Raw genomic sequence first — 16,024 nt, forward strand, 5'->3', positions numbered from 1 at the left:
GGAGAGGGCGGGGAGGGGGCTGCATTTCTTGAAATCAGCCTAAAGCATCTGGACTTTTAAAATGGGTAATTTCATCCAGGAACTCCCGCTGGAGCCCGCCTAACTCTCAACCAAAATAAACCAACAGGAACATGTGTTTACTTAATAGTTTCTGTTTGAAATACCGGGGCGTGGGGGTGGTGGGGGAAAAGGGGTCCCCTAGCAGGATGTTCAGTCCTGAGTAGACCGTTTACCGAAACAGACGAGGGGGTCCGGGGATGGGGTGTCAGGCCGAGTCTCAGGCGGGGCGGGCGCGCGTCCGGGCCATCTCCAGGCACCGACTTTTAAAGAGCATGTGAGCATGACAAGTGTCTGTCCGCAACATGTCAGATTTCGAAACTGCTTTGCAATCCAGTCCGGAACTCGCAGCTTTAGCCGGGGGCAACAGACTTTCGCCTAGGGTGTCTGGGTCTCATCCTCCCCCCATCGCCCCGCCCGCCCCCCACTGTTGCTTTGAGGAAGAGCCCCGGGAGAAGAACAGTGCGTCGCTCCGCGCCCGCGCGTGTCAATGGCAGCAGCGCGTCCTGGAAGAAGTTGGTTCTTTTCCCGAATACTTTTCCTGCGCAGCCCCGCCCCTTGAATCAGCATCGGCTGTGTACTCCTGCGGCCTGAGTTGGGCCGGTGGAGTTGGGGCAGCTGTCAAAATCTAAAGGGAAGGCTTTTTCTTCCCTGGGGTGGAGGAGGGAACGGCATTTCCCGCCCCCCCATCTGTTGCAATTTCCTAACCAAACGCACCCTCGCCAGACCCTGGAAGAAAGGCCCAAGGGAGCAACTCAGGGCGCTTGGCTGGTGTCGCCGCCGCCAAGCCGGGGATGCGGGCGGCGGGCGCGCGGCGGGGATAAGGGATCGCGTTCCTGAGCCCGGCCGTCCCCATGAGGGACCGGTGACAGCCGCCCCGGGGGCGCGGGGTGAAGCGGCGCGGCCCGGGCGCTCAGAGCGGTCCTAGGCTGTTGGAAGGTGCGGGGGAGGGGCGGAGGAGCGGTGGGGCGGGCGGGGGACGGGGCGGGCGGCTGGGGGCGGAGGCAGGACCTCCGGTACCTTCCCTCCTTGCCTCGCTCACTCTGACAGCGCCGAGGTGCGCCGAGCAGGAGCCGCGAACAAAGGAACGGAGTGGGGAGGGGAGCGAGTTGGGCGAGGGAGCGTCCCCGGCCCGCTGCCAGAAGATCCCGGCGGGAGGAAGCCCGAGTGTCACTTGAATTCCGCCCGAGGAGCGGGCGCCTGGGATTCGAGCGCCGCCGTGTTTAGCAATAACGGCTGGAGCGCGTCCTCCAAGTTACGGGAGAGTCGGCCGGGAAGGAGGACGACCGCTCGGTCCCTCCGTCCCCGTTCCTGGTCCCTCGAGACCCTCGCTGTAGCCTGGCACTGGCCGGGGAGCTCCAGAATGAAAAGCAAGAAAGGTAAGGCTTGCGGGCGGCGCGCGCCCTGGGCGCGGGTCCCGGGGCAACGTGCTCGCCGGGCGGCGCGGGTGACTCGGACTTTTCCGCCCCGGGGGGCTCGCAGGCCTGAGCCGCGGCCGTCCTCTTTGTGGAAGCTGCGTCTGGAACGGCCGTTGCTGTTTTCCTTCCAGACACAACACGAGGGGCTGTTGTGGGGAGACGGGCCTCTCCACGCTGCTGGCACGTTGTCAAGAAGCACGCTCCGCGCCTTGTTTGTGCGCCTCCAAGTTTCATTGTCTCCAAACCGACACCCCACGCTCCGCCGAGCCGCCGCGTGGCTTCTCGCGGGCGGGGGAGTGGGGTCCCGAGTCGGGGGATACCCCCGTCCCGCTTTCCTCCGTCGGGACCCGGGGTGGCCCGGTCCGCGGGGTTGTGGCGCTTTGTCTGAAAGTTGGGCTCCGGGGCTCCCCACTCGCTCCCGGCGGAGTCCGGGCACGACTTCTCCCGGGATGGGGCGTTTTCACCCTCGGAGGAACGCGACTCTGGACCCCAGATCGCCCCCGGGGGTCGGTCCCTTTGGAAAGTTATATTTTCCAGAATTCCTAGCCTCACAAAAGTTTTCCCACGATGAATCTGGGGCAAGAGGAAGAGTTAGGACTGAAGGCGTGCAGTGAGAACGAGTCCAAGTGTGACATGCAAAGAGCGAGCCTGTCATTGTTTCCACCAGGCCTTCTGGAAGCTTTACAACTGAAACTTGCCGTCAGTCTGGTTTTAAAAACAAAATACACAGAAAGAAAGAGAAAAAAAAAAACCACCACCACCACGAAAGGTCAAAGAATGTTAACTCCCTTTTGAAGTTAACTTTTGAGTCCCGGGCAGGGAGGCACCCCGAACGTTCCGTCGTGGGCCGGAGTTGGCTTTTCTGTTGTGATTTATGTCGAGTGGTTCAAAACAGAAGTTAATCGCCGGGGGAAGCCAGCGCAGGGGGTGGCGGGGGTTGTGCTGCGCATGCCCAGACTGGCTCCTGCTCCACGTTCTTCCAGACTTGTCCGGCGAATACGGTTCAGACTCAAGTTAGAGCCGGGCAGCCCCGGACCGAAACCGTGTGTCCTCGGCCACGTTTTCACTTTGGACTTACGTTCGATTGACTCCGGGCCGGTGACTCAAACACGCGGAGCCCCGCACATCTCGCTATGCGGGCGGGAGTCAAACTCAACGTTCCCCGCGGAGGTGGGGGGCGTTGGTAGTTGAGGTTGTACCAACTCCCCGCGTCCCCTCGCCAGGGACCTGGGGGGATCAGAAATTTGGATGTTTAACTGGACTGGGCGAGAAAACGCGCACAGGGGGCGTCGGGGGCGTCGGTATCGTGTCAGTTCAGAGAGGACTGACAGGTTCAGACCGTCCCCGGGAGGGAGGCGTTCCCTCCCTCGTGGTGAACTGCCGGGGATAAGTTGGGGGAAAGTGTGTTTCTGATGGGTCCCCCTAGGGGTGCGAGAGCAGGGGTTGCCTTGCCCCATTGTTCGGTTCTGGCGGGGGCGGCAGTGATGATCCTCCCCGGCTACCCCCGGGCTCTGGGGCATCCCCTCCCCACCGTGCCTCCCGTTCCGCTTCCCTCGAAGCCCCCCTCCCTCAGCCGGGGCCCAGCAGGAACCCGCCGGTCCCTGGGGAATCTCCGGGGAGCGCTGCCCCGGGGCGCGCGGTCCTGTCGCCGCGCGCCGACTCATGGAAACAATGGAAGGTGACGTGTTGGAGGGGAAACTTCGCCGACTGGTTCAGAGCCCGTGCGGGGGCTGCAGAGGCTGCCGAGGTGGCCCGGCTTTCTTTCCCTTTTTAGGTTTTTCTGGCAAATCCTCCGCGGGTGGGCAGGCCCCTCCGGACGTTGAGATTCACGGCCCGGTTTCTAGTTTCTTCTTGTAATCTGAAACTCCTAGGCCTGGGCGAGCTCTCTCGCTCGTGAGCTCAGAGGGGCGACTCCGGCGGGGGCCGCTGAACTGGCGGAACAAAAGCCTGCGGGCCGGCGGGGGCTAGGCTCCTCCCTCGGCTCGTTCCGCCCTGCCTGCCCCCGCCCCGGCCTCCGGCCACCTGGGGGCCCCGCGCCCAGCGGCCTCCGCTGGGGCTCCGGAAGAGACCTGGCCCCGCCGGGTTCGCCGAGTCCGACTATTGTCTGTCTTACGAAAAGTCTGTGAAACTCTTTTCAAGTTTTGTTGAAAATAAAAGCACTTTAAAAAAAGTCAATCGTGGAGCCGGGGGGTTGGTTAAGACTGGTTAGTGATAATAGTGTCCCGCCTTAGAAAACTGAGGATGCCAAAAAGATCTCCCCAAGTGATTTTCAAACGAGCAGAAGACTCGTTGAGGAAAATCCCCTAAGTGTCTTTGCTCCCGGCTCCTGACGGGATGGGCTCCTTGGATCTAGTGTCCGGGATGTTAAGTAGGGTTCCTGTCGCTTCTCCCGAGATGTTAAGATCCGGAAACTTGTTAGGTTTGCTTTTTCCTAATAGTACACTTATAAGATCCCTCTGGTTATTCTTATTCCGAGATCCCTTTCTAGCCTCTTCCAGATTTTTTTTTTTTTTTTAAGTCCAAATTCACAACCACTATCTCTGACCCTTCCCCGTGCTCTGCCGCTCTCTCTGTTCCTATTCGGGGGGAGGGGCGGGGGGAGTGCTTTTTAGGGTTGTGGGATCCATAGGCCATCTTGTGGCTTTCTAAACAACATTTCCTTGTATGTGGATGGAGTAAGAGGCTTGTGATCCCCGCTTCCCGCCCAGGTCCCCCCACCCCCTCATCGCCACATTTTTTAAAGCATGAGCAGAGCAAGACGTTTGGAAACAAGTCGTAACCGGGAAAGCGTTCAAAAGCTCTTTTACAATAGGAAATGAGTAACGTGGAAAAGTCTTTTTGTTTTTCCAAGTTGAGCCACAATCCGGAGGGAGAGTTTTAATGGAAACAGCCCTGACAGCAGCAAACGTGGTTTGCTGTAGTGAAATACCAGCTGGGGCAGCCGAGGGACTGAAGTCTTAACTTCCTGTTCCTTCAGCTTTGTTAAGACGTCCGGAGGCCTGGCACTCATTGATTTGAGTGAACTGAGAGCACAGTAAAGTCACTGCAGTTTGGTATTGCTTAACTGGTATCTACCTTCTGTCACTCGCCTGTTTTGAGAGTGGCGGCTTCTTGTCAAACCAAGTAAGCAGATCAAAGGATACACTTTAGGGGTTTTTTGTTTGTTTCAAACTACTTGTGATTATCAGTTTACAGTTGGGAATTCACTGTTCAGTGTGCAGATTTTCACACTGTTTTTAAGAAGTTAAAAAGTTGAGGGGGTGGCCTGTGGGTTGGGGGGTGGTAATAGCCTTAGGAAGAAGATCTGGCTTTTCAGACTTTTTGATAAGTTTAAATAAATTGCTTTATTCAAATTAGTGTTAGTCATTCAGTTATTTGATACGATTTTTAAAAATTAAGATTTTTTTTTTTTAATCAGAGCAGTTGTAAAGCAGGAATATTTATAATTTCTTAAGGATTTCTTGGTCAATACTTCTTCACCCAAATTTTAACATGGGTTTTAAAAGGTTTTCATCTGCTCAACAGTGAAAGCACTTTCAGTTTTAAATGTGTCTCCCTTTTTTGAAACTTTTTTTTTTAAAGCAGTTTAATGAAGTCTTCTGGGGAAAGACATCAGATACGTGGCAGCGGTTAAAATTTAGGATTCCTGGGCCTTTTACTGATGGCTGTTGGTTCATGAAATCTTGAGCTGAAGTGAATTTGCAAGATCATCCTCCTCTTTTGTTAGAACTTGCTTTACTTTTGTCTTTTGAAGTTTCTGCGTTTTCTGCGGATACTCCCTCCGGCACCTTCTGCCCCCTGCCGTCCAAAACTGAAAATGTGTCAGCAAGTAGAGTTAGATTCAGTTAACTGGTGGGCTCTCTCATCCATCAAATGCTTTGAAAGGAAGGGTTTTGGGGAAAGTTCCTTTAAAAGCCATTGAATGGTTTATCACTCTGAGGAATATTCTGTTTTTATTTCCTACCAAGTAAACTACTTGAGGTTCTGTCAACAATGTTAATGAGAATTTTTTACATTTCATGCTACTTTAATTTCTTTTACATAGAAATACTGGTTTTTAGAGCATACTGTAGTATGCTTTAAAAACAAGATTTCATTTCTTTAGTCAGAGTAGCCTTTTATAGTTTTGAAAGGGGGAAAGTTAAAGTTCAAAATTTGGGGCAGTCTCTTGGTTAAGACTCCAAGCTTGCAATGCAGGGGGTTCAGCTTCTGTCCCTGGTTGGGGAACTAAGATCCCATATGCCTCGAGGCAGGGCCAGGAAAAAAAAAAGTCTAAGTTATCTTTAAATGTCTAAAAGGGCCAAATTTGAATTTTTGTGGAACCCAGTCTATGTGTGATTTAAATATTCTCTATGGTGTGTGAATTTTTAAAATTTCTGGTAGGATTAAAGTGCTTGTAAACAAGAGTTTCCTGTGGTAGTTGCATATTCAAGTTTTCTTTGTCATGTAATGATTTAAAGCCGAATCCTGCTTATTGATATGTAGTATTCTAGGTTCAGATTAGGCTGGCAATTGAAATTTATAGAAATTTAAACATTTACGCAGTATTAGACATCTTTTGAGGTCTCTTTTGAGGCCTTACATAAGTACTAAAAGTAGAAAAAGCTTTTTATGCAATGAAACTTATCAGTGGTTGTTTGTATTTAATAAAAAGTGACTAGTGCTGTCCATTAAAAGTAGGTGTCAAGTTTTGAATAAAAGGAAGTAGCAGTGAAAAGGAAAAGGAACTGGCAGAAGATTCTGGCATGCATTTTATCTTTCAAATACTAACTGGGTTAAAAGTGTAATTTTCCTTCCTTATATCAGTGGAAAAAAAATCTTCCAGTTTTATTTCAAAACCTTCAGTGGAAGAGGGAAGAAGAACAGCGCTTGAAACATGCATTAAGATCCTGGCTGACTTGTTTTTCCCAGTTAGCAATGACCTCACCAAGGAGGTTGTCAGACACATCCCGTCTGCTGTGCCACCTTTCCTGTTTCACACGTGGCATGCTATTCGCCTTGGGTGCAGCTTTGTCTCGTTTGCTGGATTAGACTTTTCTGAGCTTCATTCAAAAGGAATGTGAGTCGTTGAGTCCTATAGGAAAGTGGGTACAAAAGGGAATCTGACCATGGGCTGGGGACCTGGAATATGCTGCGAGTCGAATTACCCTGCAGATTTCAGACGAGCTCTGGTGTTCGGGACAAAGAAACACCGGTGCTTCCCTGGGCTCTCAGAAGTTGAGAAAATGCGGTTGTGCTGAGTGTTTAAAAGAGGTGAGCTTTGCAGTAGGTGCTCTGCTGATAGAAGCAGCTGACAGCAGGCCTTTGTCCTGTCCTAGGTGTTGTGGCCGCGTCTGGCAGTGAGACTGAAGATGATGACAGCATGGACAGTCCCCTGGACCTCTCCTCTTCTGCTGGCTCAGGCAAGAGAAGGCGGAGGGGCAACCTGCCCAAGGAATCCGTTCAGATTCTCCGCGATTGGCTGTATGAACACCGATACAATGCCTACCCCTCAGAGCAAGAAAAAGCGTTACTGTCCCAGCAAACACACTTATCTACACTACAGGTAAGGGGAAGGCATTCCCAGGGGTGGTGGGTACCCCCTCCCCCGCCCCAGAATCACTTTACAGCATTCCTATATAGCAAGTCATAAACTGCCTCCTCACTCAAAGTGGGGGGAGGCATATCTTTTTCTTGTAAAGTTTATAGTGCTAACAGCTAATAACTGTTAGCTATCTAGAGAAACAGAAACACTTGACAGTCATCTGTCAAACAGCATTTCCTTTAACGCCTAAAAGAGCCTTCCTTTATGCACCAAACATAAAAAGGAGGTTAAATCTTACTCTATTGCCCAGGAAACTGGTTTGATATTTAAACAAGGACAGCCTTAAGTGAGGTAATTCATGTCCTGTCTGTTGACATAGTCATTTGAACTGGGAAAAAAATCAGTAACTGGGAGGAGTGGCTCTTTTCATACAGGAAGGTTTTCCTGTAGTTGATTAACTTCAATGCTGGGCAGTAGATAATAGGTTAATATGGGGAGAGTTAAAAGGTAAACTTCCCTCTCTAAAATCATTTTCAGACATTTGAGAACGTATACCTTTTTTTTTTTTTTTTTTTGGTGCTGAAAGGGTTTAAGGATGATGAGAAGCCAAAAGGGGAATTTGTATTAGAAAAGGGGGTAGTTTATGACAGGAAGCACCTCTCCTTTCTTGGCTGGGCTCAAAATACCTTGAAATAAATTTGTAGGTTCCTATAAGCCTTTTCATGCCTTCTTTAACGCAAAGAGAGAGACCAGTTAGGCATCCCCCAAGAAGGTTCTGGGTAAAATAATCCGCCTGCCAATGCAGGTGACTTGGGTTTGATCCCTGGAGGAGGAAATGGCAACCCACTCCAGAAGAATTCCACGGACAGAGGAGCCTGGTGGGCTACAGTCCATGGGGTCGCAGAGAGCTGGACACTACTGAGTGATTCAGCAATAAGAAGAAGGAGGTTCTCAGGCGTGTTGGCAGAGTGTTAACATGTCTAAAACATCCCTGTACAATTTCAGGTCTGTAACTGGTTTATCAACGCCCGGCGCAGGCTCCTTCCCGACATGCTGAGAAAAGATGGCAAAGATCCAAATCGGTTCACAATTTCCCGCCGTGGGGCCAAGATGACTGAAGCCAGCTCTGTGGAGTCAGCAGTGAGCATTAGGAACCTCATGCCAGCTCTAGAGGAGAGCCCGTTTCACTCCTGTACAGCTGGGCCCAACCCAGCCCTGGGGAGGCCACTGTCTCCTAAGCCGTCCTCCCCAGGATCCATTTTGGCTCGTCCATCAGTGATCTGTCATACCACCGTGACTGCGTTAAAAGATGTGCCTTTCTCTCTCTGCCAGTCAGTTGGTGTGGGACAAAACACAGATATACAGCAGATGGCCAACAGCAGCTTTACAGACACCTCCCTCATGTACGCAGAGGACTCCTGTAAATCTGGACCAAGTGCAAACACACAGAGTGGTCTTTTCAACACTCCTCCCCCTACTCCACCGGACCTCAACCAAGATTTCAGTGGCTTTCAGCTTCTGGTAGATGTTGCACTCAAACAGGCTGCAGAGATGGAGCTTCAGGCAAAACTTATGGCTTAACCCCCCTTTTTTTTTCCCAAGCAAAACAGTTCTCAAAAAAAAATGTTAATGATTGCTGGGATGATAGCAAAAGATGAATTTGCATTATTTTATATATTTTTTTATTAATATTTGCACATGGGATTGCTAAAATGAAGCTTCCTGTTACTGAAATGTTGTCAGTGGAATACAGTCATTCCAAGAACTATAAACTCAGAGCTACTGTAGAAACAAAGGGTTTTCTTTTTTTAATGTTTCTTGGTAGATTATTCATAATGTGAGATGGTTCCCAAGATCATGTGATTTTTTTTTTCCCCCCTTCCCTTCCCTTTTTTTTTGTTGGTGTTTTTTTCAGACTGTGCAATACTTAGAGAACCTATAGCATCTTCTCATTCCCATGTGGAACAGGATGCCCACATACTGTCTAATTAATAAATTTTCAATTGTTTTTTCAAACAAGTATGAATCTAGTTGATTGATGCATTTTTTTCATGACATAATAAAGTATTTTCTTTAAAAATTCCTGTAATACAGAGTATTTTGTTGAGGGAGGCACTTCTTAAAAATGAGTAGGAATATAGCACCCCAGTGAGCAGGAAGTTGGGGGTAGGGTGGAGTGTGAGTTGGGGGGGGTGTCACTAACTCTTTGAACAACTGTGGACAAGCCAGTCTGTATAAACAGGATGTGTGATATTTACTCTTGATAGGAGGCATAGCAGGCCCTTAAATCTTTACTTAAAACTGCATGACAAATTGAAATGAATCATTTCCATCGGTGTTTAGCTAACCAAAAATCCCTTGGTGGTCTAGACTGCATATTTTAAGCTGTGACCCATGTTGAAAAGGAAAGTCTCGAAGCATCAGATTGCGGCCTAAGTTTTCAGAAGTAAACAAAAACCCAAGCAGTTCTTAGTATTGCCTCTGGCATGTTACCTTCTAAAATAATTTTTGTTCAGTGGTCCAGTTAGGTAAGGCCTTTACGTTTAAAATCATTTTTCAAAGCACTGTCTAAAATGGTTAAAACAGCAGAGTTGTATCTCCCACAACTCTTGTCAGTTTATTAGGTTGCCAAATAATTGTTAATTTATTAGGTTTCTTTTCTAAGTCATGGTTTGTGAAAAGTGGTGCCGACACAAGTGGAGTTTGTTGGAATAGGCAATTCCTTATGAAGCCAGGATGGCTAGAAGGGGATTGGTGGTGTTCCTTTCCCTTACATGGTTGAGTGGGTTTGTCACATGCCACAAAACCATTCTTTGTAGTCATGCTTAGTATGAAGTTTCTTTGTTATTATAGTTATGTTCTTTCCAGCCCTGCCCCAGCTTATGAATTGTCCAAGTTTGAGGGAGCATTAGAGCTTCAGTATTGTTTAAAGAATGTAGAAAAATTCTTGCAAACTCAAGTTTGTCTAATTTTGAAATTCTGTGTAGAAGGTCCCTACAGTAAAAAGAGCTAAACTCTTTTCTAAGTGGAAGAGAAAAACTGATGAGGACAATTAAGAGCTGAAAGAAAAACAAGGGAGGAGAAGGCAGATGCTCTAGTCTGAGAGGAAGGCAATAATGAAGGGCATGTCAGTCTGACGTGGCCTAGGCCCACCTCAGAGTCGTAGAAATAGACAAAACCAAAAATAAAATATATAAAAGGAACAAGGTAAACAAAAATGAAATAAACCACAGGCAATTAAGAATCATTACTGGCTTTAATAGCTAGATCAAAGGCTGGAATTCTTTGAGTGCGGATAAGGGAGGCCAGCAAATCCTGAAAGGCTTCCCTTGATAAGACATTTCATTAATCATACAGTGGGGGGAGCAGGAGGAAGCAGTCATATGATTTAGAAGAAAAATAAATGTCAAGGGTCAAATGAAACCCAAACATTAAAAACAGAAAAATCACCCCAAATAGATCCAGGTGGATAAATAACTGGTATATAATAAACATTAACTGGATAAGTACATGTAATAAAATATTCAAGTTGGAGACAAATAGAAATAATTTTTATGCTTAGTATCTGGTATATCTTTTCTCGTTTATTTTTAATTTGTGTTTAAAGCTCATCTCTTTAAGAATAGAATGTATTTGGGTCTTTTAATTTAGCCTAACAATCTCTGCCTTTTACTTTGTGTGTTTGGTTGATTTATATTTAATATAATTATTGATATGTTTGGGTTGAGTTTACCATTTGGATTTTTTTTTTTTCCCCTCCCCCTGTTCCTCTTTTCCTGCCTTTTTTGGGGTTAGTTGAATATTTTACATATTTTGTTGTAAGTTTCCTATTCTCTTTCAAACTATATTGTTTTTAATGGTTGTTCTTACAGGATTACAATATACATCTTTGATTTATCACAATCAACTTAGAATTAATATTACACAACCTTATACAAAATATGGGAGAAGGCAATGGCACCCCACTCCAGTACTCTTGCCTGGAAAATCCCATGGACAGAGGAGCCTGGTAGGCTGCAGTCCATGGGGTCACTAATAGTCGGACGTGACTGAGCGACTTCACTTTCACTTTTCACTTTCATGCATTGGAGAAGGAAATGGCAACCCACTCCAGTGTTCTTGCCTGGAGAATCCCAGGGATGAGGGAGCCTGCTGGGCTGCCATCTATGGGGTCGCACAGAGTCGGACACGACTGAAGCGACTTAGCAGCAGCAGCAGCATACAAAATGTAGAAACTTGGAACAGTATAGTTCCATTTACTCTCTTCTTTTTTTGTTGTTTTTTATATATATTTTAGCTATAACTGATAAATCCAATAGTATGTCATAATTTTTGTTTGAAACAGGACTATGTTTTTTTTCCAAAAAATAAGAGAAAAGAGAATGTATACAATCATACTTTAGAGATATTGTGGGTTTGGTTCCAGACCTCCACAATGACGTGAATAGCACAAAATGAGTCACACAAATTTTTTGGTTTCCCAATCCATATAGAAGTTATGTTTATACTGTATTCTATTAAGTGTATAGAATCATTAATCCAATAAAAATATATATAACTTAATTTAACAATACTTTATTAGCTAAGAAGTAACTAACCATCATCTCAGCTTTCAGCAACTCATAATCATTTTACAACATTTAATAACATCAAAGATCACTGAGGAAATTCCCTGGTGGTCCACTGGTTAGGACTCTGTTTTCGCTGCCAAGGGCATGGATTTGATCCCTGGTTGGGGAATGAAAATCCCATAAGCTGCAGAGGTGCAGCTAAAGGCAGGAGTAAAAAAGATCAATGATTACAGATCACTATAACAAATATGATACAAATGAAATAATTTGAACTACTGTGAGAATTACCAAAAGGTAGCACAGAGACATGAACAAATGCTGTGGCATTGATAGACTTGACATAAAAAATATATCTGCAAAGCACAATGAAGCAAAGTGCAATAAAAACAAGCTATGCCTGTATATAGTATTTTTTAAAATATTTCAGTTCAGTCGCTCAGTCGTATCCAACTCTTTTCGACCCCATGGACTGCAGCACCAGGCCTCCCTGTCCATCACCAACTCCAGGAGCTTACTCAAACTCATGTCCATTGAGTCGGTTGTGTCATCCAGCCATCTCAACCTCTGTCGTCCACTTCTCCTCCTGTCTTCAGTCTTTCCTAGGATCAGGTTCTTTTCAAATGAGTCAGTTCTTCACATCAGGTGGCCAAAGTATTGAAGTTACAGCTTCAGCATCAGTCCTTCCAATGAATATTCAGGACTAATTTCCTTTAGGATGGACTGATTGAATTTCCTTGCAGTCCAAGGGAATCTCAAGAGTTTTCCAACACCACAGTTCAAAAGCATCAGTTCTTTGGCGCTCAACTTTCTTTATAGTCCAGCTCTCACATCCATACATGACTACTGGAAAAACTATAGCTTTGAATAGATGGACTTTTGTTGGTAAAGTAATATCTCTGCTTTTTAATATGCTGTCTAGGTTGGTCATAACTTTTCTTTCAAGGAGCAAACATCTTTTAATTTCATGGCTGCAGTCACCATCTGCAGTGATTTTGGAGCCCCCCAAAATAAAGTCTGTCACTGTTTCCACTGTTTCCCCATCTCTTTGCCATGAAGTGATGGGACCGGATGCCATGATCTTAGTTTTCTGAATGTTGAGTTTTAAGCCAACTTTTTCACTCTCTTCTTTCACTTTCATCAAGAGACTCTTTACTTCTTTGCTTTCTGCCATATGGGTGGTGTCATCTAAACATCTGAGCCATTTCTGATATTCTTCATTCCTTGTGAGTCCAAATGTTATTTCTCTTCAGCTTGAATTTTCTCGAGAATTGTGCAGGGCTCCTGGTAACTAATCGGTCTTTTTTTTTTTTTTTCATTGAAAATGACTCTTCGAAGGATAGTTTCACTAAAGATAGAACGCTGGGTGGTTTTTTACATCACTTGAAAGGCATTTATTGTCTGGTTTCCATGGTTTTTAAAGAGACATCAGTTTTCACTTATATCATTGTTCTTTTGTATCTAATGTCTTTCTCTGGCTCTTTCATCTTTGCATTTCTGTAGTTTGGCTATGATGTGGAAAATTCTGAAAGATGGGAATACCAGACCACCTGACCTGCCTCTTGAGAAACCTGTATGCAGGTCAAGAAGCAACAATTAGAACTGGACATGAAACAACAGACTGGTTCCAAATAGGAAAAGGAGTTTGTCAAGGCTGTATATTGTCACCCTGCTTATTTAACTTCTATGCAGAGTACATCGTGAGAAACGCTGGGCTGGAAGAAGCACAAGCTGGAATCAAGATTGCTGGGAGAAATATCAATAACCTCAGACATGCAGATGACACCACCCTTATGGCAGAAAGTGAAGAAGAACTAAAGAACCTCTTGATGAAAGTGAAAGAAGAGAGTGAAAAAGTTGGCTTAAAGCTCAACATTCAGAAAACTAAGATCATGGCATCTGGTCCCATCACTTCATGGCAAATAGATGGGGAAACAGTGGGAATAGTGGCTGACTTTATGTTTTGGGGCTCCAAAATCACTGCAGATGGTGACTGCAGCCATGAAATTAAGACACTCCTTGGAAGGAAAGTTATGACCAACCTAGATAGCATATTAAAAAGCAGAGACATTACTTTGTCAGTAAAGGTCTGTCTAGTCAAGGCTATGGTTTTTCCAATAGTCACATATGGATGTGAGAGTTGGACTATAAGGAAAGCTGAGCACCAAAGAATTGATGCTTTTGAACTGTGGTGTTGGAGAAGACTCTTGAGAGTCCCTTGGACTGCAAGGAGATCCAATCAGTCCATCCTAAAGGACATCAGTCATGAGTGTTCATTGGAACGACTGATGTTGAAGCTGAAACTGCAATACTTTGGCCACCTGATGCGAAGAGCTGACTCATTGGAAAAGACCCTGATACTGGGAAAGATTGAGGGCAGGAGGAGAAGGGGATGACAGAGGATGAGATGGTTGGATGGCATCACCGACTCAACGGACATGCTGCTGCTGCTGCTGCTGAGTCACTTCAGTCGTGTCCAACTCTGTGCGACCCCATGGACTGCAGCCTACCAGGCTTCTCCGTCCATGGAATTTTCCAGGCAAGAACACTGGAGTGGGTTGCCATTTCCTTCTCCAAAGCATGAAAGTGGAAAGTGAAAGTGAAGTCATGAGTTTGGGTAAATTCTGGGAGTTGGTGATGGACGGGGGGCCTGGCGTGTTGCGGTTCATGGGATCACAAAGAGTTGGACACCACTGAACTGAGCTGATGATGGGCCTAGGTATAATTGGAAAAGACCCTGCTGCTGGGAAAGATTGAGGGCAGGAGGAGAAGGGGGTGACAGAGAATGAGGTGGTTGGATAGCATCACCAACTTGATGCACATGAGTTTGAGCAAACACCAGGAGATAGTGAAGGACAGGGAAGCCTGGTGTGCTACAGTCCATGGAGTTACAAAGAGTTGGACATGACTGAACAACAAAAGGTATAATTGTAATTATCCTGTTTGGACTTGTTGAGCTTGAATCTATGAGTTTATCTTGTTTTTTCCAAATTTAGGAAATACTGGCCATTATTTCTTCAAAAATTTTTTTCTCTTCTCTCCTAGAACTCCAGTAGATTTATACTACATTATTGTCTTAGGTTCTATTTTTCTTTAATCTTGTTTCTCTTTATTCTTCAGATTGGATAGTTTGTATTAATTTTTAATTCACTAAATCTTCTACTGTCTCTAAAGTGCTGTTAAGGCCAGCCAGTGAATTTTAGTATGTTATTCTATTTTTCACATGCAGAATTCCCAGTTAGTCCTTTTTTTATCATTGCTATTTCTCTGCCTAGATTCCCCATCAGTTTATTAATTAGGAGTATGTTTCCTTATAAGATATTTACTATAGCTTTGTTAAAGTATTTGATGCCATTTTGCCTCAGTAGGAGTCATATGTTGATGCTCTTTTGCTTGTCTGGTGACATTTTATTATACGGTAGACATTATGGATGACATATTAATAAGGACTGCTTATTAAGGATAAATACTACTTAATAAGGATTCTGCTGCATTCCTATGAAGAATGTTAATCTTTGTTCTGGCAGCCAGTTCATTTGGCTGGACTGAAGCCGGTCTCCTTTCTCCCCTGTAGCAGATAGTAGCTCAGATCTCTGATCAGTTCTTTGAGCTTCCGGCTGCTGCCGTTCAGTGGACTTGCTGGGATCTCCCTGCACAAGCTGACCGAGGATTTGGACAGAGTTTAGGTTCAGCGTTTGAGATTTGCTCCTTCTGCAGCTCCTTGCTTTCCAGGATTCCTCTCCTAACTTTCCATCTGCTCCACCAACCCCAATTCTGTCCTTGACATCTCAGGTCAATAAGGCTGCAGTCTCTGCCACCCTCAGTCTTCTGAAGAGTGAGGTATGCCCTAAGGCAACCAGGTATACAGTTGCACGTCTTACCCCCTGCAGTTCCTTTGTTTTGAAAGTAACTGATCCTTTAGTTACTTTTAAACTCTAAATTAAGAGTTCTTAAATTTATCTGCACATTGGAAACACCTAGAAAGGTTTAAAATAAACTGTGATTTGGGTTTGGGAATTTTTTAAAGATCTTAATGCTTAGACAAATTTGGGCACCATTGCCCTATTCTTTAGCCATTATTTCTCTTTGTAAGTAGAACACTGGAAACTGACAGTTTATTATTTTTCCAGACCTAGAAAAATTTGTGTGTCCTTTTGTTGTTGTTAAAACAAAAAACAATTTACTATAAAATTATCACCCAGGTCAACTTAGTCAATGAGAGTTCCATTTGGGCTAATACTATGGTATACATATTTTGTATACTATATTGTATACATTATGGTATACATATTGTATAGCCCATAAAATATATATAACCAGGACACTACAGATAGACCTAACACTGCAGGAAGGTAAACATGCATTTGGATCAAACCAAAAAATAAAGTTTATATCTGGAACCCAGCCGGAGAGTAAAAAGCAACGTTCAGAGATCAAGTTTTAAATGGTCTCACTGA

The 16,024-nt window shown here is 45.4% G+C and overlaps 1 protein-coding gene across 2 annotated transcripts; it reads left to right on the forward strand.

The window, feature by feature from the left end:
• Positions 1–854: 854 nt before the first annotated feature.
• On the forward strand, positions 855–9,080 carry TGIF1 (TGFB induced factor homeobox 1). Of its 2 annotated transcripts, none has more exons than XM_070361560.1 (3): positions 855–996; positions 6,794–7,020; positions 8,005–9,080. In XM_070361560.1, exons 2-3 carry the CDS (start codon positions 6,838–6,840, stop codon positions 8,578–8,580), a joined length of 759 nt encoding a protein of 252 aa, XP_070217661.1. In that variant the 5' UTR covers positions 855–996; positions 6,794–6,837; the 3' UTR covers positions 8,581–9,080. The 2 variants fall into 2 exon arrangements, with proteins under 2 accessions (XP_070217661.1, XP_005893705.1); XM_005893643.2 differs by lacking the exon at positions 855–996 and adding an exon at positions 1,065–1,436.
• The last annotated feature ends 6,944 nt before the right edge of the window (positions 9,081–16,024 follow it).

Source organism: Bos mutus, chromosome 24 (assembly GCF_027580195.1).
Source record: "Bos mutus isolate GX-2022 chromosome 24, NWIPB_WYAK_1.1, whole genome shotgun sequence".
In the NCBI taxonomy this organism is placed as follows: Eukaryota; Metazoa; Chordata; class Mammalia; order Artiodactyla; family Bovidae; genus Bos; species Bos mutus.

What these genes read in the sequence shown, in the direction of transcription:
- TGIF1 (XM_005893643.2), top strand. An exon ending in CACACTTATCTACACTACAG is followed by an intron (nt 7,021 to 8,004) that starts GTAAGGGGAAGG and finishes GTACAATTTCAG; the next exon opens with GTCTGTAACTGGTTTATCAA.